Source organism: Mirounga angustirostris, unplaced genomic scaffold, assembly GCF_029215605.1.
Source record: "Mirounga angustirostris isolate CCGP_5_RB_7025 unplaced genomic scaffold, mMirAng1.0.hap1 SCAF_2, whole genome shotgun sequence".
Classification (NCBI taxonomy): Eukaryota; Metazoa; Chordata; class Mammalia; order Carnivora; family Phocidae; genus Mirounga; species Mirounga angustirostris.
In genome coordinates, this window is record NW_026991710.1 from 40,707,297 (window position 1) to 40,734,923 (window position 27,627).

The 27,627-nt window shown below is 36.7% G+C and overlaps 1 protein-coding gene across 6 annotated transcripts; it reads left to right on the top strand.

The window, feature by feature from the left end:
* OCIAD1 (OCIA domain containing 1) lies at positions 1-27,627 on the top strand. Of its 6 annotated transcripts, none has more exons than XM_045881178.3 (9): positions 1-207; positions 1,552-1,614; positions 2,475-2,555; positions 10,823-10,876; positions 16,552-16,599; positions 18,096-18,231; positions 19,868-20,043; positions 24,396-24,548; positions 27,107-27,627. In XM_045881178.3, exons 2-9 carry the CDS (start codon positions 1,557-1,559, stop codon positions 27,142-27,144), a joined length of 744 nt encoding a protein of 247 aa, XP_045737134.1. In that variant the 5' UTR covers positions 1-207; positions 1,552-1,556; the 3' UTR covers positions 27,145-27,627. The 6 variants fall into 6 exon arrangements, 5 of the variants coding, with proteins under 5 accessions (XP_045737134.1, XP_064440533.1, XP_064440534.1 ...); XR_010409394.1 differs by lacking the exon at positions 27,107-27,627 and adding an exon at positions 20,500-20,653 and having other exon boundaries at positions 2-207; positions 24,396-24,530; XM_064584463.1 differs by lacking the exon at positions 27,107-27,627 and adding an exon at positions 20,500-20,578 and having other exon boundaries at positions 2-207; positions 24,396-24,539.

The following is a 27,627-nucleotide window of genomic DNA, read 5'->3' on the forward strand; positions in this document are numbered from 1 at the left end:
TCGCGGTCATTTTGAGCCCGTATTTGGGTGACTTCTTGGAGGCCGGGTGCCTGTCTGCTCCCCATCCCCCAACTCCGTTGCAGTGCCGCGCGGCTGCCGGTTTCCGCGCGCCTTTCTTCCTTCTTGACCCTTCTCGGGTCCCCTCGAGGCCTTCTGCCCCCGATCGCCCCGGCTCGCCGCGCCATCGCTCGCCGCTGTCGTCCGGAGGTGGGTGAGATGACGCAAAGAGCCTGCATTCCGCCCCCCACCTGCCCACTCACCACCTCCGTGCGGCCAGCCGCTACGCTGCACCTTCCGCCATTTTCCCTCCTGCGAGGGTGGGCCTATCGCCCGCTGGCTCTCGGGCTCCCGAGTGCGGGTCCCTGGGGCAGGCGAGGGAGTGATTACTTGGTGACTAATGTGTGTACCGGGGTGTTGCAGGTGGGAGACGCGGGTATTGCGGGGATGCAGTGCGTAAATCGGCCATAGGCCGACGAGGGTTCAGTTGAGCTTTTTTCTGTACCATTAAGAGGTTAAAATTGTGTTGTATGAAGGGGCCTTGTCCGCCCTGTCGCTAGGGTTTCTAAGTAAGATGCAGTTACGGGAAATAACGTTTCATTTTTTTTGTTTGTTTTAGGATATAAGTAGTTATTTAGAAAACTCCATCCATCCCTGAGTTCATTTTACCCTAATTCTTTTTCCTAGTCACGGGATTGACCTAGAGTAGGCCTTCAGTGATGGTTTATTGAGTGAGTGAAATATGGAAGGGCCTCAGTTGCTATCCTCACCGTGTATGCCATTTCACGTTTTCATGTAAATGGTTTTTAAGATGGGAACAATGATGGTCCTGTGTGAACATTCTCTAAAATACGCAGTTATCCAGTCTGTTGGTCTCATAAGTTCTGAGACGTGGGTTAAAAAATAAATAAATAAAAACGTATATTCTTGAAATATTGCATTTTTAAATCATATATTCTAAGTCTCTAGAGAGCGAGGAAAGTTTGGAGGATACAGAATTTGCTGTTAGCTTTAACCACAGGGAGAAGGATATGACGTCTTTGTTATTCAGTTTTAGTGGAGTAGTGCTTTGTGGGAGAGGTTGTATGTTTCCTGATGATGATTTCATTTTTTTAAAAAAATGGAGGCCCAGAAATGAATTTTGAGATGTTTCTTCTTCTATTTTGGGAAATCATCATAATCTTTGTGCATATATTTCTGAAAGGACAAAAACAGGGTAATGTGAAATAACCCAGCTTTAGGAGGAGAAATATGCCTATTTCTTTGATATTCTTTTATATCTTAATGTGACATAATCTGTTGGTAAATAATTGTAAAGGACCTATTCTTTTTCAGTTAGGGGACCTAAGATGAGTAATCAGTTCCAATTTAGTTAATAGGTCTGATGCTTTTTTTATTTAGGTCACTGTTTTTATTATGTCAGGTATTTTAGATGTAGTAGTGTTTAGTATATATTTGTTGCTTTGATTGCCCTGTAGACTAGTGATTTTACTGTGCTATATCTTAATTGATTTTGGTCTAATGATTTCTAATACTTAAATGTTTTTGATGCAGGAAAAATGAATGGGAGGGCTGATTTTCGAGAGCCGAATGCAGAAGTTCCAAGACCAATTCCCCGTAACTATCAATTAAATATTTATAATTAGAAGCACTTTATATGTAAAAACACAGCCTTTAGTAACAGCAATTGGACTGGCTTCAGGGGTGTGTGACCTGTGCAGTCACAAGGGAACTCACTCTGTTTAATGATCTACTGTTGCCATTTTGAAATTCCCTTTTTTTTTTTTTTTAAGATTTATTTATTTGAGAGAGAGAGAGCGTGAACGCACGCGTGCGAGCATGGGGGGGAGGGGAGAGGGAGAGAGAATCCCAAGCAGACTTCCTGCTGAGCCTGGAGCCCGACATGGGGCTAGATCCCAGGATCCTGGGATCATGACCTGAGCTGAAACCAAGAGTCAAGACAGTTAATTGACTGTGCCACCCAGGCACCCCCATCTTGAAATTCTTAATAATTTGAATAAATGGTCCCAAATTTTCATTTTGTGCTGGACCAGCATGTTATGTAGCCAGTCTTGACTAATAGATAGTAGCACTAACTTCTCTTTGAGGTCAGTTTGCTAAAGTTTACAAGCCCGTTGTTTAGAGACTCTTAACTATAGGGAAAAATCTGAGGATTGCTGGAGGGAAGGTGGGTGGAGGGATGGGGTAATTGGGTGATGGGCATTAAGGAGGGCACTTGAAGTTATGAGCACTCAGTGTTACACGCAACTGATGAATCACTAAATTCTACCCCTGAAACTAATAATACAATATATGTTAAATAAATTGAATTTAAATTAAAAAAAGTTTACAAGGCATTTGTTTCATTCATTTTTTAAAAAATGGATGTGTTTTGTTAATGTTTAGACTGAATTAAATTTTTAGGCTTAGCTTTTCCATGGGCATTTTAATGTTTGCCAATTTTCCTTGGTAAAAAGACATAGGGGCTGATTACATTCCAACAGAAGAAGAAAGAAGAGTCTTCGCAGAGTGCAATGATGAAAGCTTCTGGTTCAGATGTAAGTTAAATTTTCTAATCAACAAAATTTGACCTTTAGTACCTGAAATTATTGTGACTTCGTATAGAAGAAATTGGTACACTTTTGGTGTAGTGTGATTACTGCTAAAAGAAGTTGATTAAGGGAAACAAATTGTACATATTTAAAGAAATAATTTATAGAACTTTATTCAAGACCATGAATTAATTTTGTTGGTAACAGTAACAGCATTTACTGAGTGTACGTGGATTATATAAAAACAACCCAATTAGATTGATAACTATTACCCTCACCTTACAAATGAAGAAATTGAAGTTTAGAGATGTAAAATGAGCTGGTAAGTTGTGATGTCTGGAAAGTTGTAATGTCTGGACTTGAAGCCAGGTCTGTCTGAGACAGAAGCTTGTGATTTTAACTGTTAGACTTCTATTATATGATAAAACCTAGTTAGTTTCCACCTTATTGTGAAATATTGTTACATTACTAGCTCCTGATTTGCGACTAGAGACCTCGTACATGACGATTTTATTTTTTAAATACAGAGAATGTTGAAAGCAGCATAAAATAGAATCTTTTGAACAGAGTCCTGAAGTTGCTTCATCTGGTCACTGCAGTCCTTTCATATTAGGTTTTTTTGTTTTGTTTTTTTAAGATATTATGTATTTTTGAGAGAGAAAGAGAATGCGTGCACGAGTTGGGGGGTGGAGGGAGAGGGATAAGCAGACTCCCTGCAGAGCAGGGAAACCTGAGGCAGGGTGTCATGAGGCTTGATCCCAGGACCCTGGGATCATGACCTGAGCCGAAGGCAGATGCTTAACCAACTGAGCCACCCAGGTGCCCCTCAAATAAAGTAATTCTAAGAAAAACAGAATGGAATTTTAGAAAGGGAAGGGACAACTTAAGTAATTAAAGAAGATGTACATTTTCATCAGTTGGCCTGGCATTTATGCTTACAGAGCTTGGAAGATAAGTGTTATGAGACATAGTATTTGTCCTAAAGTAGTTTTTTGTTGTAATTGAGACAAAGCTAACACATGAAACACTTGGAGAAAGATTAAGTGCATAATGGCAGTAGGAATTTTAAAAAGGGAGTTATTTTAGCTAAAAAAGACATTTTCAAACAAATGAGACGTAACTAATAGGACTTGAGGTAAATGAAGAAGAATGGGGTTGGAGAAACATTTAGATGAAAGGAATAGTGAGCAAAGGCAGAGTCTATAAAACTTGATCTCTACTAGAGCCTTGAGGCTGAATTGATTGGAATAGGGGTCTTTTGTTGGGGGTAGAAAATAAACCTAATACCAAGAAGTTAAAGATTTGGTTCATTATATAGTTTCAGTTCTATGGCCAAGGGGTTGGTTTGCAATTTTTTTTTTTTTTTTGAAGATTTTATTTATTTATTTATTTGACAGGAGAGACACAGCGAGAGAGGGAACACAAGCGGGGGGAATGGGAGAGGGAGAAACAGACTTCCCGTGGAGCAGGGAGCCTGATGCGGGGCTCTATCCCAGGACCTGGGATCATGATGTGAGCCGAAGGCAGACTCTTAACGACTAAGCCAGCCAGGCGCCCCTGGTTTGCAGATTTTTAAAAGGAAGATCAGGTAGCAGTGTGCAGGATGGGTTAGAAGGATGAGAAGTTACCTTTGTGAAGTCTGTTACGAGCTTTTGGCAGTAACTCAGGCATGCAGTCATTGAGATGTCATTAAGTGTAGTGTCATTTGGATTACAGAAGATGGGATGGCATTGGAAGATTTTTTTAAAGGATACGTAAAGGATTTTTAAATAAACTATAAGGGGTATTAACTTAAAGATATCCATCATAGGAGACTAATAATGACATTGCTGATTAAAAGATATTTAATCAGTAGGAGTTACTGTTTGAAGGAGGAAACTAGTTTGGACACTCTTTCCTGGTGCAACATTTAATTGCAGATCTGTAAGCAACTAGAGAGAAGCAAAGGTTTATGTGAGAAATTAGGGTTGGAGGTATAGTTGTATTGGTGAATTCAAGGAATTAAGTGTAGGAATAAAAGCATAAAACTGATAATACCTGTCATGTGGTTAATATGTAGGAATGGTAGAATACATGACAAAAGTTTGGATGGCACCCATGGATAAGGCAACAAGTGGTAGTAAAAGAATCAAGAGACAACCAAAAAGATAATAGGAGCTCTCATATAATCTTGTGCATTTTATCTTCAGTTCAAATATTCAGAGAGCTTTCAAGCTAGAAAGAACCTGAGTAAGGATTAGATGATGATGCACATCTGCAGGTGAGAATAAATAATTCTTTATATCCATAGTCCTCATGGATCAGGGACCTGAAAAAGTTTTTATGGCTCAGTAATTTTTCAGGGAACTCAGTTGTACTCTGGCAACAGATATTTTATCTTTGTGGGTTGCCTAGAGTAGATAGACAAAATGATCTATTTTCAAGTCTATTGTTGACACAGAATTAAGAAGAAGACAAGTCTGGTGGATAGGGGTTTGGGATCATTGTAATGTTGGGCTCATGGCCACGTAGATACTATGGTATCTAGATTAATTTCTGGCTGATAAATTTAAGCTACTGTATAAGTTTAACATTCTAAATAGCTGTAACAGCATTATGCTAAGAGTATGGAAGAGAAGTGATCAGTAGGCAGAGTACTCATGTATGCCTGATTATTAAAAGTAGGACGTGTAGTATATGAACAGTAGGAGCCTCAGTAATTCTGTGTATTCAAACAGATTAATCATGGGGAGCCTGGTTGGTTCATCTGGTAGAGCATGTGACTCTTGATCTTGGGGTTGTTTGAGCTTCATGGTGTAGAGATTACTTAAAAATAAAATGTTTAAATTAATCACAAGTTAGGATATAATAAAGAGAGGCTAAAACCCAGCTTATTAGTTGTATATCATATCTGGATTACTGGAAAATTACTGAGTAACTTGAATTAGTACGTTAATAAGTAATGATTACTTTTAAAACAGGCTAGGTGTTGCATATTGCAGTAACGTCAGACATGGAGGACAGAACCTTGGCTGTAACCACAGACAATAGGCAATTCAGCATACAGTTTTCAGGAGAACTAATTGTCATGTATTAGGAAATTTTGTACATTAACATTCATATCTTCATATAAGGATGTGCATGTTTATGTATGTTAATATGCAGTATGTGATGTTAACTTTATAAATGGATTAATGGAATCCATGTTACTTTGGAGAGTATCATCTTATGTCCACTGATTTTAAAAAAGGTGTGATGAAAGGAATGAGTAGAAAAAGTACTTAATTAGGGTAATTTTTACACATTTTTTTAGAGGTGTTAAATATATTCGTCTTGGTTTAAAATTAGATTTGATCTAGGGTTCATTCTCTTTATTGGTAACTTGTTTATTTCTACTTTAATCTACTTTCTTTTAATTTTAAAATATAACTATGAAGGGATCTTATTTCCAGTTTCTTGAAATTGTGGTCCTTTGCACCAACCACAAACCAGTTATATCTGTGCCCATACGTACAGGTAATGAAGGAATCTAGTATTACAGTGGTTTTCAACCTATGGAATTACTGAAAAGGTATATGAATTCATACTGGTTTTATGCATCATTTATAGATTTTGTGAATAATATACATGTGTACTACTGGTTTTCTTTTTCTTTCTTTCTTTTTTTTTTTTTAAAGATTTTATTTATTCACTTGACAGAGAGAGACCCAGCGAGAGAGGGAACACAAGCAGGGGGAGTGGGAGAGGGAGAAGCAGGCTTCCCGCCGAGCAGGGAGCCGGATGTGGGGCTCGATCCCAGGACCCTGAGATCATGACCTGAGCCGAAGGCAGACGCTTAACGACTGAGCCACCCAGGCGCCCCTCTTTTTTTTTTTTTAAATTTTATTTTTAAGTAATCTCTACACCCAACATGGGGCTCGAACCCACAACCTCAAGATCAAGAGTTGCACGCTCCACTGAACTGAGCCAGCTGGGTGCTGCTGTATACGACCGGTTTTCTAATGAGACAGTATAGTGATTGATGAGTGTAGACTTTGGTGCCTGTCTGGATCCAAGTCCCAGCTCCATCACTTAGCTTTCAGATTTGGGGCAAGCACCTGATGTCTGTATGCCTCAGTTTCCTTAGCTATATGGGGATAACAGCTCATTTCATAGGATTATTATGGGGATTAATTCAATTTATTTTGTAAGTGTTAAGCAGTCTGTGTTATATGACTATTAGTGCTACTGTGATTAACAAAATAAAAGTTTCAGTTGGACACAGTTATGAATTTAAAGTAGCATTTTGTTGTAAGAGAAGAGTTTAAGGAATTTTAGGGGTCTTCATATTGGATATGGTTGGGGCTGGGGTCATAATGCAAAATAGCTTTTGGTCAGCAGTGTTACTGGTTTGCCTAAAGAAACATTATTTAACCGACTCTGAGATAGGAGTCACATACTGCAGTGGAAAAGGCCATGGCCCTGGGGGGTCAGGAGACTTGGGTTTTAGTCTCAGCTCTACTATAAACTACCTATGTTGCCTTTTTTTTTTTTTTTTTAAGATTTTATTTGAGAGAGAGCAGAGCGAGAGAGAGCGAGCATGAGTGGGGGGAAGGGGCAGAGGGAGAGGGAGAAAAAGTCTCCCCGCTGAGCAGGGAGCCTGACGTGGTGCTCCATCCCAGGACCCTGGGATCATAATCTGAACTGAAGGCAGCCACTTAGCCAAGTGAGCCACCCAGGCGCCCCTATCTGTTGCTTTTGAGTACATGACTTATTTTTTCTGAATATCAGTTTACTCTGGTTAGAATAAAGACTAGATAATCTCTGAAGTCTGTTCAGTTTTACCGTTCTCTTTTACTGTGACACAATACATGAGACAGACGTCAGTTCTTTTTTTTTTTTTTTTTAAAGATTTTTATTTATTTATTTGAGAGAGAGAATGAGAGAGAGAGACAGCATGAGGGGGGGAGGGTCAGAGGGAGAAGCAGACTCCCTGCCGAGCAGGGAGCCCGATGCGGGACTCGATCCCAGGACTCCAGGATCACGACCTGAGCCGAAGGCAGTCACTCAACCAACTGAGCCACCCAGGCGCCCCCAGACGTCAGTTCTAATCCATTATCCTATAAAGCAGGAAAAGCACTACTATATAAAGACATAGTAGTGAATGACAGAACTAGTACTAGAATCTTCTTAACCAAATTGTTACTCTCTGTATTATACCATCTTGGCCTAAGGACAAAGTGACAGGGGAACAGCGTTGTCCATTGTAGACATGGCCCACTGACTCAACACCTTTTATCCTTGTATGATTCTTCAGTACCTCATGCTGAAATCCTTGAATCAAGCTGAAGGGGAAAAATGATAACAAATTATACTGATGCTATAATGAGAAGGGACTCGTCCTTTAAAAAATCTTAAATGATAGAGAAGCCTGGGTGGCTTAGTTGTTAAGCATCTGCCTTCGGCTCAGGTCAACCCTGGGATCAAGCCCCACATTGGGCTCCCTGCTCCATTGGAAGCCTGCTTCTCCCTCTCCCACTCCCCCTGCTTGTGTTCCCTCTCTTGCTGTGTCTTATCTCTCTCTCAAAAAATAAATAAAATCTTAAAAAACAAAACAAAAAAACCCCTTAAATGGTAATAAAATATTTTAACCAACCAACCTTAAAGAAGCATTTTTCTAGCAAAAGTAAAATCCATTCATAAATAGTAGATCAAGGATTCAAACCTTAGGGTTTCTGCAGATTATGTCTGATGGCAAAGCTAACCACCCTATTCCAAAATTATGGGTTTTAATCATGAAATCTCTAATAATTCAAACATCTTAATTACCTTAGTTCTTAAATTGCTCTTATAGTCTAGACCAGAGTTGAGCAAACTATAGCCTAAGGGCCAAATCTGTTTTTGTATGGCTATGAGCTAAGAATAGCTTTTACGTTTTTATTTTTAGATGGTTGAAAAAGGTCAAACAAATAATATTTTGTTAATGTGAAAATTACATGAAATTTATATTTTTGCATCCATAAATAAAGTTTTATTTGAACACATCTGTTCATTTGTTTACTATTGTCTCAATGCTTTTGCTTTAAAATGGCAATTGAGTAGATGAGACAGACTGGTGGCCCACAAAACCTAAAAGAGCGGGGAGCCTGATGCGGGGCTGGATCCCAGGACCCTGGGATCATGACCTGAGCTGAAGGCATACGCTTAATAACTGAGACTCCCAGGCGCACCATACCATCTGGGTCCTTATAGAGTATTCCCAGCCCCTGGTCTGAAACTGTGCTGTCCAGTGTAGCAGCTGCATCTAGCTATTTATTTTTTTTATTTTTTAAAGATTTTATTTATTTTTCAACAGAGAGAGAGACAGTGAGAGAGGGAACACAAGCAGGGGGAGGGGGAGAGGGAGAAGCAGGCTTCCCGCAGAGCAGGGAGCCCAATGCGGGGCTCGATCCCAGGACCCTGGGATCATGACCTGAGCCGAAGGCAGACGCTTAACGACTGAGCCACCCAGGCGCCCTTGCATCTAGCTATTTAAATTTAAAATACTTTATAGCAGAAAGGATACAAAGCAAAATCAGCAAAAGGAAAGGAATGTGGGGTAAAGTCCAGAGGAGACCAGGCACAGGCTTCCAAGACTCCTCTGCTAGTAGAGTCACACACAAAAGGACGTGGTAAATTTCTCCAGCTATGGGTTCTGATAATGTGAGTGATGTGTTACTCACCAGGGAATCTAAATGGAGACTCAGTGCCTGGGGTTTTTCCTGGGGGCTGGTCACATACACTCAGCCTATCAAGTACTGAAATTCCAGACTCTCAGAAGGAAAGCAGGTGTTCAGCATGAGCTGTATTTGTGTAAGCAGTTTAGGCACAGTGAACCACTTATCATTCAGGTCAAGTTTTATATCACTTGTAGGGAACTGTTTACCAGTCATGTTCCCACACATCAGCCAAGGACCTTGTCAGGAGGTCTTTTTTAAGGACAGCAGCCTCAGGGCTCTTATTTTAAATCTTTTCTGCACACTACCTAACTGGAAAACACGGATACAGACTAGTCCCATCATCACAGAAAATTCTGTTGGACAGTACTGGTGTAAAAAACAGTGATTTTTAATTATGAGCTCCTTTGAGATTATGATGGAGAGCTTTGGATTTTTCAGTCTGGGTTAATATGTGTATATATGTAGTTTTTTTTTAATTAAGTATAGTTGACAAATGTTACATTATGTAATATTTTCACTTAGTTTTAGGAATTCACTGGTTTAGAAAAAAAACTTTAGTATTTAAAATGTATACTTGTGTATTCTTGCCCCTGTCACCATATAATTGTGGACAAATATTTCTTGTGTTTTGGTCATACAGCGTACTACAGAACTTAAAAGCTTGAGATACAGTATCAGTTAGAATCTGGAACTGCCATTGAATTAGCTGTCCTGTATGGCCTTGAGCAAATTTTCTTACCTTTAAAAGGGCAGTAATTAAAAAAATAACTACGTTAGAGAGATGGTAAAAAGTAAACGAGAAAATGTACATAAGGCATTTAGCATGGGCCATGGAATTTAGTAATTATTCAGTAGTGGCTCTTATTATTTGTAACAATAATAATAATTCTTGCCTCATTAATTCCTCCTTACTCTAATTCAGAAATGGCTTTTTGTCCCTATTTAGTATGTTGTCTTTATTGGTGATATTAATGAATGGCTCTTCTAAAGCCAAATCTAGATAGTTCTTGAATTACATTGTTTAATATTTGTAATATTCTTTTAAATTTAAAATTTTTTTATATTTCTACTGACTGTATATAATACAGTTTTTCTTTTATTTTTTTCAAGATTTTATTTATTCATTTGAGACAGAGAGATGCAGAGAGAGAGAGCATGAGCAGAGGGAGAGGGAGGAACAGACTCCCTGCTGAGCCAGGAGCCCAGGGACCCTGGGATTGTGACCTGAGCCGAAGGCAGACGCTTAGCCATCTGAGCCACCCAGGCGCCCCTATGATACAGCTTTTAAAAATGGAAGAAATCTTTTTTTTTTTTAAGATTTTATTTATTTGAGAGAAAAAGCATGAACAGGGGGAGGGGCAGAGAGAGAAACAGACTCCCTGCGGAGCAGGGAGCCCTGTGTGGGGCTTGATCCCCGGACGCTGAGATCATGACCTGAGCCAAAGGCAGATGCTTAACCAACTGAGCCACCCAGGCAACCCGGGAAAATCTCTTTTAAAAGATCTTCCTAGATGGTTATACACATATTTATCCTAATGAACTCAGACAAAATCTTTTCCTTTTGTTGATGGTGACAAGTTCTTTTTCCTCCTTTAGCTGTTCCTTTGGCTGCAACAAGTATGTTGATTACTCAAGGATTGATTAGTAAAGGTAAATATTTAAACTTCAAATTTATTTGGCATTTTGGATATCATTATATTTTTATGTTTTCCTGATTTTTAGATAAAGTATAATAATGTATCATATTAAACATGACCATTGATACGGTTCTACAACATAAGGAGAGTTATGTCTCCATGGACTCACTGACTCAGATATATTGACTTGAGAATTTGATGTCCTCTGACACTGTAGCAACATTAACAATCAACAAGAGCAAAAAAGTAGCTAAAAACCTACAGAGGTTTTGCAGGGAGGTAGAGGAAAAAACCTGGTCTAGGAAGGCCATCATCACTATTACCTAGGATCTTGTTAGAAATGCAAATTCATGGGCCCCATCCCAGAACTCCTTAATCAGTCTCTGAGGTAGAGCCTAGGAATCTGTTTTAACAGGCTCCAGGTGATTCTTAAATGCACTGGTTTAAAGATCAGTAGCTCCCTAGCTCCTTAAACCAGAGCTTTGTCTCATAGAGGGTTGGGGACACTTTCTGTCCCAAATTCTGTTGGTGTGACTATTACAGTGCCTTGATCCTACATAACTAATTACACACATAACTGAAGCAGAAATTCCCTTTTTTTAGTCGCAGATATATTGTGATAGACTTGTTCTCGGATAGGGTGAATCCCGCTGAAAATGTTAGAACCTGTAATTGAGGAGGCAAATTTTTCTTACAGTTAAAATTCTTCCTGGATTCTTAGTCACCTTTTGGTGATTATTTGACTTGTCATTAATGGCACTATGCCTCTGTGATTTCATTTGCAAAAGTCATACCATGATCAATAATACTGTTCCAAAGTGCTCCTTTGTAATTGTCTGTAAGATCTCATCCTGGAGCCTTAACGGTAGAATTCAGTAATCCATTTTTAATTATTTTTATTATTTTTTTAAAAGATTTTATTTATTTTAGAGAGTGTGCATGCGAGTGGAGGGGAGGGGCAGAGGGAGAGGGAGACAGAATCTTAGGCAGGCTCCACACCCAGTGTAGAGCCTGACATGGGGCTTGATCTCATGACCCTGAGATCATGACCTGAACGGAAACCAAGAGTTAGACACTTAACTAACTGAGCCACCCAGGTGCCCCTGTGTTTTTTAGAAAGAATTGCTGAAAGTGATTTAACCTAGTTTATGGAAGAATGCTTATTATAACTTTGTCAGAGTTGTTACTGTTGGGGTTTTGATAATTTGGAATAAAAATATAAAAAAGAATATTGAATGATACGTTATTCATGTAACTATTTCCCAGGACTAAGGGGTTTTATTGTTAGTTGTATTGAGGATTTGTTTTGGGTACAGTGTTCTAATAAAGTCAGTCTCAAAAAAAGAAATTGGGAAGACTTTAGAAAAGGAATTCAGAGTCCACCAAGACATTTTGCATTTAATCAGAATGCCTGATATTTTGTATATGCTTTCATCCACAGTTTGTCATACTCAACATAGTCTTAGCTGCTCCATCACTACTTGTTAAACATTTAAACATGCCCAGGTCTGTTCTAACTTGAGAACATGAAAAAGAAAAATCTTCCCTCACATCCCTTTCCAGCTCGTCCCAGCTGTCTTGCATTTGAAGCCAGACTTCACGAATGACCACTTCACTTTTTACTCCTTTTAACCCATTACAATCTGTGTGAAAAGATTATGCATATGTTCTGACATTTGCCAACACTTTAAAAGATTACCAACACAACTTCCTTGTTGCTTAATTCGATGGGCAGTTTGTGTTCTTGATGGTTATACGACTTTAACCAGTCTTTGAAACCGTTCTCTTCCCCTAGCTTCCATGACAGCATATTCTGGTTTTTCTCCTGCCGCTGGCAATTCCTCCATTTTTTCATGTTTTCTGAGTGTCTAATATGTACTATACACTGTTTTTGGTAGATAACACAGACAAAAATTCTTAAGCTTTTGGTACTTAATATTCTAATGTGGTTTTCATCCTCCACTTGTGTTCTTCAGAGTTCTGCTTTGACTTTTCAGTCTTCAGTCTGTGTAAACTATTACCCAGTGATAATGGGCTTCAGGACCATTTATTGCTCTAAACCCCCATGAAAATTATTGCTAGCCTTCATATGTCCTCCAGAACCATATTCTGCATATCTTCACATGAGTGGCCCTCCTTAGAAACTCTTCAAACTGACTTCATCCCAAACTGAGTTCATTTCCCTCCAGACCAGTTTCTCTGTTGTCCACATGTCTGATGGTAGCACTCTTCATCTAGGAAACTGAGGCATTATCCTTAACTTCTACCCCTTATTTGCCTTACCAGTGAATGTTCATTCTAGTCCGTCTCTTAAATATCTCTGTAAACTCTCTACCTCCATCTGCACTGCCACTGTAATTAATGCAACCATCTGTTGCCAAGAGTATTAAATTAGCCTTTAACAAGTCTGTTTGCCTCTATTCTTGCTCCTTCCTCTTAGGAAACAGGCTATAACTGTAATAACTCTGTGAGAGCTAAAGAGAACATCTTGTTTACTGTTATATTCCTACTTTCTAGTATGTAGTGTCTATATAAGTGATCTGTAACTACTTGGTGACAGAATGACGGAACAGTTCTTTTGAATGAAGGTAGATATTGTTACCATCTTCCTTTTTCTCATTTCAGTTGTGTAACTAAAGCTAATAGCATAACTTAGTTCTCTTTTTATACTTCATATACATGAAATCCTACAATTAAGTGTTCTTTTGTATACCCTCTTTGAACGTTGTAAGATTCATCCAGTGGTATGCTAGAACTGGCTTGTACCACTTCCAGAAAGCTGATTGTTCAGTTTTCAACAACTTGGCAAGCCAGTGTTTAAACATTGATAGCTTGGAATTGGTCATGGTGCAAGTATTTTCTCCATGGAAATCGACCGACATTACAAATCAGCTTTTTATTTGGAGAGCTGGTTTTCTAGCACATCACTAGATTCATCCACATTGTTGCATGTAATTATAGATTATATATTCTTGTTGCCATATAGTTTTCTGTTGTGTAAATATACCACAGCAGTTTATCCATCCTGTTGTACATTGGCAGTTGGGTAATTTCCAGTTTTGACTATTACAAGTGGTTCTGCTATGAATACAGCATCTTTTGGTAGACATTTTGCCGGGTCATAGATTATGTATATTTTCAGCTATGGTAGATACTGCCAAACTTTCTAAATTGTTTGGACCAATTTACACTCTCATACCAATTTATTAGTAGAGTTCTGGTTGTATCACATTATAACCAACACTTGCTCTTTTCATGTCCTTTGAATTTTAGCCATTGTGGTGAGTGAACAGTAATACTGATTGTGGTTTTAATTTGCATTTCCCCAATAACTAATGAAGTTGAGGGCCTTTTCTTTTGTTTATAGCTCACTTGAATATATTCTTTTTTGGCGAAGTGTCTGTTCAGGTCTGTTGTCCATTTTCATTGGATTGTCTTTTTCTGTTGGTTTTGTGAGGGTTTTCTATATCTTCTAGAAGTGAGTCTTTTGTCAGATATTATGTATTGTGATTATTTTTTCCCACTGATTAACTGTAGTTCTTAATATGATAGAGTAAAATTTATCATATTTTTTTTATGATGAAGGCTTTTTATGCTCTAAAATATTTGTCTATTAACAGGATATGAAGACTCTTACGCTTTTTTCTATAAGCTTTATTTTTTCTTTCATACTTAAATTTTCAAGTCATTTGGAATTGTTTTTGAATACAGATATATCTCTTTTTATTGTGCTTCGCTTTATTGCACTTCACAGATACTGTGGTTTTTACAAATCTAAGGTTTATGGCAACCATGCTTTGAACAAGTATCATTGGTGCCATTTTTTCAATAGCATTTGTTCACTTCGTGTCTCTGTGTCACATTTTGGCAATTTTCACAGTAAATGTTCTACTTACTATATTTGTAATGGTGGTCTGTGATCAGTGATTACAACTCTCTAAAAGCTCAGATGATGGTTAGCATTTCTTATCAGTAAAGTAGTTAATGTATATACATTTTTATTTTTTAGACAATGTTGTTGCGTGTTTAATACAGGATAGCATAAACCTAACTTCTATATGCACTGGGAAAGAGAAAAATGCATTTGACTTTCTTTATTGTGATTCTCCCTTTATTGTGGTGCTCTTGAACCGAACCTGCACTATTTCTGAGGTATGCCTGTATTGTATGAGGTAGGATAAAGGTACATTTTTCCCCCTTACGGATATGAAGGTGACCCAGCGCCATATTTTGAAAGGACTGTCTTTGTTCATTGCATGCAGTGTTGCATTTGTCTTAAGTGACTGTGTGTGGATCTGTTTCTTGACTCTCTTCTGGTTTTGATGGGCTTATCTGTTCTTGCACTTAGAACAGTCATAATTACTGTAGCTTTATTATAGATCTCGATATTTGTTGGTAGTCTGTTTTTCAGTTTTGTTGTTTTTCAATATTGCCTTGGTTCTCAGCTCTTTGTATTTCCACATGAGTTTTAGAATAAGTTGGAATAAGTTTTTCAACTTTTAGGAATACTTTCTTTGATTTTTAATTGGGATTGCATTGAATTTAAAGATGAATTTATGGAGAATTGTCATACTCACAGTATGTAGTCTTTCCTTTTATGGACACGGATGTATTATTCCTCCACTTAGCTTTCATTTCTCTCAGTAAGTTTTGTACTTTTCAGTGTACAGATCTTTCATATTTTTCATTAGATTGCTCCTGGATCTTTGATGTTTTTGGGTGCTATAATAAATTATATCTCTCAAAAAAGTTTGTTTCTGGTATACAGGAATTATTATTTTTTTTCTTTTTGTATATTGACCTTGTGTCAAGTGATCTTGCTAAATTCACCTAATAGATGGTAGAGTCTTTTGGATTTTCTTCATTTTTTTGTTGATGTTGAATTTACTTGGTTCTCTCTTTTAAATAGCTGTAGCTTTAGACTTTGCTGAGGTAATGGAAAGAGCTAATGTAGTCAGGTAATACTTATAGTCTGTACTGATTTTTCCTTTTGTCTTTGTGGGTTTCCCAAAGCTGCTGAGAAATATATTTTTATATTGCATTGCTAGACTTTTTACTACTTTTGTCTCACATTAGAAGAGACTAGATTATAGCTCACAGAAATAGTTTTCTTGCACTTTTTACCATAATTTGTGTCATTTTCTTATATGCTTTTATTTATTTATTTTTTTTTTAAAGATTTTACTTATTTGACAGAGAGAGAGATAGCGAGAGCAGGAACACAAGCAGGGGGAGTGGGAGAGGGAGAAGCAGGCTTCCCGCGGAGCAGAGAGCCTGGGGCTCGATCCCAGATGCTGGGATCATGACCTGAGCCGAAGGCAGACACTTAACGACTGAGCCACCCAGGCGCCCCCTTATATGCTTTTAGCATAAACTTGGCATAAGCCTATTTTATTTTTATTTATTTTTTTAAGATTTTATTTATTTATTTGACAGAGAGCACAAGCAGAGGGAGCGGCAGGCAGAGGGAGAGGGAGAAGCGGGCTCTCTGCTGAGCAAGGAGCCCGATGTGGGCTCTATCCCAGAACCCTGGGACCGTGACCTGAGCCAGAGGCAGCCGCTTAACCAACTGAGCCACCCAGGCGCCCCAAGCCTATTTTATTTTAATAAAAGATAAGACATCTTAATTATCTAAATGTATCTATCTCTCATAGTCTGACTCTGAAATATCTACTCTTTTATCTTTAGGAATCCTTTCAAGTCATCCCAAATATGGTTCCATCCCTAAACTTATATGTGAGTATGGACAACACTCGCTTTCTTACCTAAGTAAAGTAATTCGTTTTTACCAAATGTTTTGTCTTGTCTAACTCATAACTGTTATTTGGTTGTTTGTTTTGACCAGCTTGTTTAAGCTTTTCATTAAATGGACTAGTCAACTACTTGGGCATTTTATTGTTAGCATTAAGAATTACAAATTATTTGAAAGATAATTTTTTTCTTTAATAAAACGATTACTTTTAAATAATTTGTAAAGATACATAGTATTTTAAAATAAATTCTCTGGTTTACGAGGAAAGAAAATTGTCCAGATATAGGGAAGTAAGATGTCTTTTAAAATTAAGTCTAACTTTAAAAAATCTCTTTACATGTTAAAATGTAAATAAGCATAATTTATTTACATATTATAGTATGGTTTATGGGGAAGAAGCTAAATTGCTTTAAAAAAGAGCACCCGAGACTTTTTATGAGTGTTTCCAGGTTAGCCTCTCTTGTATACTGAAAATAAACACATAAGGCAACAGTAGCCACATTCAGGTATCACGTCATAATTCATTATTTTAAGGAATTTGTTGCACCTAATTTTTTTTATTATGTTAATCACTATACATTATATCATTAGTTTTTGATGTAGTGTTCCATGATTGTTTGCGTATAACACCCAGTGCTCCATTCAATACGTGCCCTCTTTAATACCCATCACCAGGCTAACCCGTCCTCCCACCCCCCTCCCCTCTAGAACCCTCAGTTTGTTTCTCAGAGTCCATCGTCTCTCATGGTTCATCTCCCCCTCCAATTCCCCCCCTTCATTCTTCCCCTCCTGCTATCTTTTTTTTTTTTTTAACATATAATGTATTGTTTCAGAGGTACAGATCTGTGATTCAACAGTCTTGCACAATTCACAGCGCTCACCATAGCACATACCCTCCCCAATGTCTATATCACCCAGCCACCCCCACCCCTCCCACCCCCCACCACTCCAGCAACCCTCAGTTTGTTTCCTGAGATTAAGAATTCCTCGTATCAGTGAGGTCATAGGATACATGTCTTTCTCTGATTGAGTTTCGCTCAGCATAACACTCTCCAGTTTCATCCACGTCGTTGTTGCACCTGATTTTAAAAACAGGCTTATGAAATTAGCTGGGCAAATAGTATGATTCCTGTTTTATAGGAAAAGAAATGGCCTGAAATCCCTGTGACTAGGCTAGAACTCTTTTAATTCCTTTACCACATCTTTCCTGTCTATATTAATAATTAGTAAAGTGGAATTTATCATGGAGCAGTTTTATTTTGGATTATTTTATTTTGTGAAAGTGAATTATATCTACAGAATCTTTCTGTGTACTCTGAATCTGATTTAATATGGTACTTTTACCATTATTTCAGGAAATGATCAGTTTTCCCATATAAAGACCTGTTCAAGAACACATTTCTTAAAAACTTCTTTTAGGAGAGATTTTTATTTAAATGGGCACACTGAGTCACATTTTTTGTTTGTTTTTACAAATAAGTTGCTTGTATCATGGGATACTTTGCTGGAAAGCTTTCTTACGTGAAAACTTGCCAAGAGAAGTTCAGAAATCTTGAGAATTCCCCTCTGGGAGAAGCTTTACGCTCAGGACAGGCACGGCGATCTTCACCATCTGGGTAGGCCAAATTCTGATTTTTATTGAAGGTTTTTAATTTTAGCTAAAAAAATTGTAACTGGATACTGCTATAATTCAGGGCATGAAACATTGTGTAACCTGAGGGACTGTTGGAAACTCCGTTTTGCAACAAGCTAAAGTTATTTTGTTTTAAAAAGTGGAGTAAAATATGCCTACCTTTGGTTTATTTTTATATTTTTGTATTTATTTATTTGAGAAAATTCTTCCCACAACTTGGGGCTTGAACTCAGGATCCCAAGATCAAGAGCTGCCATGTTCTATTAACTGAGCAAGCCAGGCACTCCTACCTTTGTTTTATTTTTATTTATTTATTTATTTTTAAGATTTTATGTATTTGAGAGAGAGAGAGCGTGAGCTGGGTGCGGGGAGAGGGAAAAGCAGGCTCCTGGCTGAGCAGGGAGCCCGACACAGGGCTCGATCCCAGGACCCTGAGATCATGACCTGAGCTGAAGGCAGACGCTTAACCGACTGAGCCACGCAGGCAGCCCCCTATTTTTGTTTTAAATAAAGAGTAGCATCCTGTTAGGAGTGCTTATACCAGAATAAAGGATTTTAATTTGACAAATACCTTTGAGTACTATATTTTAGACTTTTCTTTTGAATTCCCAAATTTTATCAGTCCCATCTCTTAAATTTCAACCTTTTAATCCTTATTTTAAGTATATTCTCCAAGTTTTTATTTTAATTATGTAAGTATAAATAAATGAATCTGTCCATCTGGATAGGTAGATAAGTAATAATGTAATTTAGTAGATTTAATAGATAAATTGTTATAAATGGTAAACCCCACAAAAGCTAGTATTACTTATATATCTGCTTTAGCAAAATAGGGTTTATGGCCTGCTAGCTATGGAAGTAACTTCCCTTAATGTGGGAACTGAACATACTTTCTGATTTGAAATACTTTTTTCTTTCCAAGGACCTTTTTTTTTAGATTTTATTTATTTATTTATTTTAGAGTGTGCGCCAGCAAGTGGGGGCTAGGAGCAGAGAGTGAGGGAGAGGGAGGGGGAAAGAATCTCAGGCATGGGGCTCAATTCCATGGCCCTGACTGAGATCATGACCTGAGCCAAAACCAAGAGTCAGACAGTTAACCGACTGAGCCACCTAGGCACACCTCCAAGGACGTTAAACTTGTTAAAATGATCTCTGAAGTGGCGCGCCTGGGTGACTCAGTTGGATAAGCAGCCGATTCTTGATTTCAGCTCAGGTCATGATCTCAGGGTCATGAGATTGAGCCCTGCTTTGGGATCCATGTTCAGTGGGGAGTCTATTTGAGATTCTCTTCCTCCTTCTGCCCCTCCCCTCCCCCCCTCGCACACGTTCTCTCTCTCTCAAGTAAATAATTTTTTTAAAAAAATATGAAGCTTAGGAATTAGAAAATTGGATATACATTTCTGTAGTAAGAGTGGTGGTTTTTAAGTTGTATAAATGGGTCAAAATTTATTTTTAAGGTTTTTGTGGCAGAGAGAAACAGACTTCATTTTACTGTTCTAGATAACCATGTAAAAATTACATCATTCCTTTAGAAAGTAAGATAACTAGTTTTCATACTGTAACACTTTTTTTTACGGTGTAGGCAATAATTTGTATTTCTTATACAATATGATTTACAGGCACTATTCTCAGAAGTCAAAATATGACTCAGATTTGGGTGGTCCTTCATCTTTTGTGACGTCTCCAGCCGCAGACAACATAGAAAAAGAGATGCTTCCTCATTATGAGCCAATTCCATTCAGTGCTTCTATGAATGAATCTACTCCCACTGGTATTACTGATCATATTGCCCAAGGTAGAAACTTCTCTTGAAATGAGTTTCAGCATTATATGGTCCAACGTATGTATAAACTTTATTTGATGACCTTTTCTGCTGGATATCACCTGTATGTTCCACCATCAGCCTACACTCAGCATGTGTGTTCATCTGTTTCTTCATTCATTCAACATTTTTTGTCGTCCAGTAGGTGTTAGGCACTCAGCTAGGTATGGAAGAAGTATAGATGAATAAGACCTGCTTCTTGTCCTTGAGAAACTCCCTTAGACTGTTAGAAGATATAGAAATATAAGGAAAAATTACTAATATGTCCCATTAATCAAAAATACTAACAAAGTTTAGTGATCATTGCAAAGAAGTGGTAAATTGGGCCACGGGGAGGCTTCAGAGATGTTACACTTGTTAGGCTGGTCTTAAAGGCTTTCAGCTTCTTTGTCTGTAATGTGAGAAAAATAATAATTACCTGCCTTACAGAACTCTTGTCAAGTGAGAAAATCCATGTGAAAATGCTTTGTGAAGTTTGTGTAAATACTAGCTTTGAAGATCGCAGAATGTAAGTGAAACAACACCAACTTTGGATTAAGGCCTGGATTTGAATGATTGACATTTGCTAGCTATGTGACTTTAGGCAAGTAACTTTGTGATCGCTTCAGCTTCTTGATCTCTGGGATGGAGATAATACCTCTCTTAAAGAACTTTGGGAATGAGATGAAATAATCAGAGGTAATGCCTGACAAGTCATAGGCTCTTAACAGTTGCTCATTTCCTTCTTTCGTTTTTTCAATCTAATTTGTGGTGAAAAGTGAAGAATTAGGAAGTACAGGTTTGCAGTTCCTTATCTAAAAATCCTAAAATCCAAAAAAACTTTGATAACCACAAAGCTTTATTTAAAAAAATTTTTTTATTATCTATTTTTCTGACATGGGCTTGACTGCATGACCCCAAGATCAAGAGTCACACGCTCTACCAACTGAGCCAGCCAGCCACCCCTACAAAGCTTTTTTTGTAGTTAAACTGGTGATGAAATCTGACTTAACTCCTTTCACACTCTGGCCTAAACTGGCATAGACTATTTATAATCTTTATCTTAATATGATTTTTCCTGCATTTTGTTGTACAGAATATTAATGTTTGCTTATGCATTGTTTCTTCAAACCTCCGAATGTATGGATATTAAGTAATTTTTTTTTATATTAAGTAATATATTAACAAGCTATATACTATGACATCTTTCTAAAATCTGAGAAACTGAATTTTGAAACATTTCTGACTAAGTTTTAGATAAGGGATTTTGGATGGAATATTCTTTGAAAACATTTGCTTTAATGCAAATACCATAAGCCAGTAACTATGAGGAACAAATAAGGTTAAAGGAACATTTTTGTTGCTTGAGATGGGAGAGATTTGGATCTATGTTTAGGTTAAAGGGAGGGAGGGGAAATAGTGGGAAGGGGCGAAGTCGATTATAGGTCAAGTAATGTTGCAGAGGTTGTAGAAGGGTTCTGGGTAGGTTAGAACATAAAGTAGCCACTAAATATATATGTGGCCATTTAAATTAATTAAAATTAAATCAAATTGAAAATTCAGTTCCTCAGTTTCTTTGTAGCATTTCACTTGTTCAGTAGCCACATGTGCTACTGTTGGAATGTGCAGATACAGAACGTTCTCATCCTTACAGAAAGTGATATTGGACAGCATTGCTTTGGAGCAAGCTGGGGTGGGGGCAGTGAGTATTAACATTTTGGAGAAGAAGAAACAGGAGAGAATGGAAGTTAAAATAATTAAAGACATCTTAAGTGGATGAAAGGTGTTGAGAGTCTTGACTCCACCCCCCACCCCCCCAATGTTTGGAAACAAAGACCTCCCAAGTAGTCAGAGAGGGAAGGAGGTGAGCAGGTTAGGAGAGAGTGGTTAGTATTTATCTTCAAAGGCATCTGTTCTTAGTTCTCACTGCATCTCCTCATTTTCCTAGTCTCTCAAGTTCAGATCCATTCTACTTGTATTCCGGCCATGCATGACTTCTTTCCTTGTAATGACTTTCATCTTTCCTTCCATTTGCATTAGAAAATTTCATGCTGGGGCACCTGGATGACTCATTCATTAAGTGTCTGCCTTTAGCTCAGCTCATGATCCCAGGGTCCTGGGATCGAGCCCCGCATTGGGCTCCCTGCTCAGCGGGAAGCCTGCTTCTCCCTCTCCCACTCCCCCCTGCTTATGTTCCCTCTCTCGCTATGTCTCTCTCTGCCAAATAAATAAATAAAATCTTTTAAAAAAAAGAAAAAAAATTCCACGCTATGTTGTACAATTCCTTTTCCAAATAACAGCAGACAGACAAAAAAAGCCCTTTGGTATCTGCCCACAGACTACAGCAAGGCCCATATTTTAATATATTTTATGTCCTCGAGGTGCAGCCATCTATCCATCCACTGCTCTGCTTTCTCAATCCCTTCTCTAAATCAAGCTTGCCACTCTTTGACTACTCTCCACATGGGCCAGTTGTGGCCTCTGCTTTGCCCTAGCTGCTGTCCTCCCTTACCAGGACGTTCTCTCCTTTTGTTAAAGCCCTGTTTGCCCTATTTGGTTCTGCTTTCTTTTACTAGGAATTGAAAGAGTTATTAATCTTTCAGAGTAGAAAGTACTCTTTCATTGCTGTTGGACTTATCATAGATAGTTTATTACAGTTAGATTTAAGTCATTGCTGTTTTATATTTTATTCCTTCCAGCTCTTTATAACCTTCCCAAAGTAGTAAATCATGCTCTCCCTACACAATGCAGAATATTTTCATTGGGCTTTGTAAGTGGAAAAAATTCTCCCTAATCTTCTGATTTATGTTTCCATTATTTGTCACAGAATTTTGGAACAAAGAAGTATTTTCTTTTCAGTGAGAAAAAGTATTAGACCTGGAAGGAACTTTAAAGATAGATCATGTAGTCAAACGTCTGTATTTCACAACTGAGAAAACCAAGATTCAAAGAAGTTTAGTGATTTGCCCAAGGATATTCACTGATTGTTGGCAAAGTGGGAATAAGAATTTAGGGTTCCTAACTAATAATCTAGTATACACTGTCTCCTTCAGAATTTTAAAAATATCATTTATGGTAAAGGGAAATGAGTTTAATAATTACTCATTAATAATGAAATGTGAGTGCTTTTTAAACCCAATATAAGGTTATCATATTTTTCTTTGCATTCTTTTTTAGCAAAAATTTAGTTTTCAAGAACGGTATAATATTCAAACTAATATTTAAAGCCTTTTACTTTGTATCAGTGAAGTATACTTTGTAGTGAAATAAAAGGTTATGCCTGAAAACATTTAAAGTTGTAGTTAACGTTGATTTGAAAATTCTGATTATTCACTGGGACCTTACTGTAGAATTCCAAAATACCACTTACAAAAACTGCTTTTTAAAAAATTATCTTAATTAATGATTATATTAATAAAATGATGTATCCAATTTGTGTGTTAAGAACTTCTTTGAAAACTACTACTTTTGGAGTGGGGTGTAAGACTTTCTAAGTTAAGTAGTTGTTGACTGAATGTTACGTTAGCATTAGTTCATTTCTTTTAAAATGTTTATATGACTTTTTTTGCTGGTTATACATTTTGTAAACTATGTTTAGTATTTGCTCCTGTCGTCTAATAGTAAGAGTAACCACTTCCTTATTTTTACATCAATATTTAACTCTTTGATGATATATATTGCTACTTTGACTCTCTTTGGGAGAGGTAAAGAATAAAGGCTGGTTACCTGGCCAAAATTATCATTGCCACTTTTTTTCTGCCTCAGTATTGCTCCATTAGACCTGAGTAAAAATGATGCATACGGTGATTGAAGGCTATATTTTACACTTTTCAACAGCTATTTTCAAGTGTTTTTGTTTAAGTATAAAAATGGCACTTTTTTTTTTAATAGTTGTTCACATATAGACTGATTATAGGAACATTCAACTATGGAAATATTACTAAGTAGAATATATAGGATGTCAAATTTTGTTCAGTTGCCACTATTAGAATATATTTCTTTTTAATTACATAAACAGTGTGAATAATTTCCCAGTAAAACACTAATATTTTAGTATAAATTATACTGGTATGTATTATGATATCCATTCTTCTGGCCATGGTTACTTTTTAATTTTTTTATGTTGATTTTAAATTTTAGAAATAAAAGCTTAGAAGTATAAGAGAAAGTCAGTTTTCATTTTATAATTATCTTGGGGGAAATACAGTACTTTTGGAATGGTGGTAATAATTTGACTTTTTACTTTATTCTGTTTTTATTATAGGTGAGAAGCATTTAGAAAATTTAGTTGCTTTGGATTTATTCAAATCCTTTTATCACCATTTATTAACTGTTTGTTGTTTTAGGACCTGATCCCAACCCTGAAGAAAGTCCTAAGAGAAAAAATATTACATATGAGGAATTAAGGAATAAGAACAGAGAGTCATATGAAGTAACTTTAACACATAAGACTGACCCCTCAGTCAGGCCTATGCAGGAAAGAATGCCAAAAAAAGAAGGTATGATAGTTTAGTCTGAATCACTTTACTCTTTAGGATCGGAAACTGCAGCATTAGTTAAAAATATTAACTCTACTAATACGTGATTTAATTCTGCAAGCAGTTAACCAAAATAACATTTTTTTAAAAAGAATAGTTCTGTCACAGTTAACTAGTTTTTCCTTTTCTAAGGTGTTCCAAAGACCGTTTTGTGTTAGAAAATAATAAAGTCCAATTAGTGGTATGAATTAAAACAGACTAGTTTTAATAAGTTGTATAAATTATAAATCCATTTGAATGTTTTCTCTTATCAGAAATCACCTTGGGACTTAATAAGTGTTTTTTAAATGATGCATCAAATGCCTAAAACCAAATCTGGTTGCCTGAGTTTGATAACGGGCTGTAGTGACACTTTAAGCAGAATTAGAGAATCAAGATTGAGGAATGAAATTGATTTTCAATCTTATGTTTTGTGAAATTGAAATAAATAGAAGTTATATGCGTTATAAACCAGCTTTTAGGGCTCTTCCAGAAGAGGAGTTTGACCTTTTTTTCAATAGTACTTTTGCTCTATAATTAATTATAAATTTAAAAATCACAGCTTGTTTTCATTCCTTTTGGAAGAGCTCTACATTACCCAAAGTAAATTTTCTGACACAGAAGTTTACCCCTAATGGAAGAAGGCATTTTGAGCAGGGGTTTGTACCTATTTCAGTGTAGAATTTTATGACCTCTTTTTTCAAGAATTTTAGAGAGTGTCACTGTTTTAAGGTTTTCTATTTATTACTTTAAAAAAAAGAGAAGGAAGAGGTCCTTGGTACCTTCTTGAGAGTCCTATGCCACAAAGAATGCAAAAATACTTAAAAGTTTTGAGTATTTTTTATTATGATTGTTCTTTTAGAACCAATTTTATTTCTAATTGTTAGTGGTTGCTTCATTTAGAATTCTGTTTTCATAACAGTCATGGATAATATTGCTGTCATACTATTAATGTAAAAAAATCCAGCTTTCAAATAGATTTGTAATAAAAAATACTTGTTAATGTTTGTCATTAGAAGAAAACCTTTAGCATAAACATTTTGCATTCGGTGGCCATTATTTTATAATATATAAAGACTTACTGGTACTTTGTTCCAGTAATTAATTTGAGGATTTAGACTGTAAGCTCCATGAGGGCAGGCAGTAGCATTTCTCTCATTTTTGTAAGCTTTTCTGTTATATGTCTGCACAGCGTAGTTTGCACTGATGTATCAGATATGAAGTGTTTTGGTTGGGCCTCAATAATAAAGGTTAACAAAAGGAAATGAATTAGGTAGATCTTTGGCACATGCTGGATTTTGACATTTGTGGTTTTGACTGAACAATCTTGAAGTTCTGTTACATGACAGTAATGTGAAATAACTTTTTTCTTTGTAAAAAGAAAGCTGATTTTTTTGTGTGCGCTCTATATAATTTAAAGAAAAACAGTTATGAAATAGTTCGGGTGATTTTTTAGAATGTTCTGTTTTAGAATCTAGACAGAAAATTTGACATTACTACAGTGTAGATTCACTTGGTCAGAAAGTATCACTTAGGTTTTCAGCTTCAGTTTGTGTAGATTATGTTTGTTGACATTTACCTAAATTAGAAATTAAGACTGAGAAATTTCAAAAACAGAAGCATATTATCAATTAGCCATCAGGGCATGATGGCACCACACATCATATAGCTTCTAGAAGACTCCCTTATATTCATGAGGAAGTGAAAGCTAGGGGAAAAGGCAAAATATGAGGGAAAAGGCATATAATATCTTAGTATAATAATGCAATAGTTTGACTTAAACAGACTCCTTGAAAGACTCTTGTGGAAGGGGTTCCTAGTCCGTACTTTGATAACTGCTCCTTTACATTGTTATGAATACTTGAGTCTTCTGAAGAGTTGTAATCCACAGATGAAGGCTATGTAGAAGAGAGGCTGAAAGTAAAAGAGTAGGGAAGACAGAGGAGCTTATTTCAAAATGTAATTTCATGTAAAATGCAGGAATATTGGAAACCATTTCTTTCTTGTATAGTAATACAGCTCATGGGGGAGAAGAATGAATTAACCACAACCTGAAGACTTGATCATTTCTGTTAACTGTATTTTTTGTGAGAAACAAAATTCAAATGTTTGTTATTATTTTTTATTTCCTGGTAATTTTTTTGTATGTTCTATAATATGTACCACACTTAGTATGGTAAGTTGTAAAGGTGTCCACACTTTGGACCTCAATAGACTTGTGTTCAGATTTTGGTTCTATTTGCTTTATTAAAGGCTTGTACCTTGGGCAAGTTACTAATCTGTTTTCTCACCCTTCAGATGGGGATTGTGTTTACTTTATAAGCTTGTTACGAGGATAAAAGATTGATGTAGTTTTTGATAGAGTGCATCGTTATTTATGTCCAACCCTCACTTCACAAAAGTCTAGCTAGCCCCTTTCTCTCATGTGCATTTATTGAAAATGAAAGAGAAACATAATTTTCATCATAGTAGCAAATGTAAAATAGTATCTTTTACTTGTTAATATTTGGAATCATCAATTATTTGTGCTTTTTTCCTAGTCAAAGTAAACAAATATGGAGATACTTGGGATGAGTGAAAAATTGCATCATTGGACCTACTGAAGGCGTTTCAATATCCAGCTTCATCTAGGTGGTCATGAATATCTGCATGCTTTGAGCTCAGCAGCAGTCTTCATAAACACATTTAAAACTAGAACCTGGGTTCTTGTGGTTTGGCTTATTAAAATGATGTTTAAAAACACAGATTTTAATGTGAATGTTGTGTGAATGTATTCACCTTGAACTGTATGAATGATGATATTATACCATGACCACATATAGTTTGTGAAATCGTTTTAAGTTACAGGGTAAGGATACTCTCTTATGAAACTACAAAGAGATTGTCTACTCTAGGATCAGCATATATGAAAATAAGTATCTGCATGTTGAATTGGGGTGGGGGGGAGCAAGCATAATTTTAAGTGTTAAGCTTTACATCCAAAAATTATTAAAAAGCCTTTTTCCAGTGTTTGCTGTATTCACTTATTAATGTTTATGATAAATAAAACATAAAGGAACAT

Bases quoted from the DNA above. Each gene is read 5' to 3' on its own strand.
- OCIAD1 (XM_045881178.3), top strand. From the start codon at position 1,557: ATGAATGGGAGGGCTGATTTTCGAGAGCCGAATGCAGAAGTTCCAAGA. The intron at 1,615-2,474 runs GTAACTATCAAT...CTTGGTAAAAAG, and splicing joins AGTTCCAAGACCAATTCCCC to ACATAGGGGCTGATTACATT. The intron at 20,044-24,395 runs GTAGAAACTTCT...TTGTTGTTTTAG, and splicing joins TACTGATCATATTGCCCAAG to GACCTGATCCCAACCCTGAA.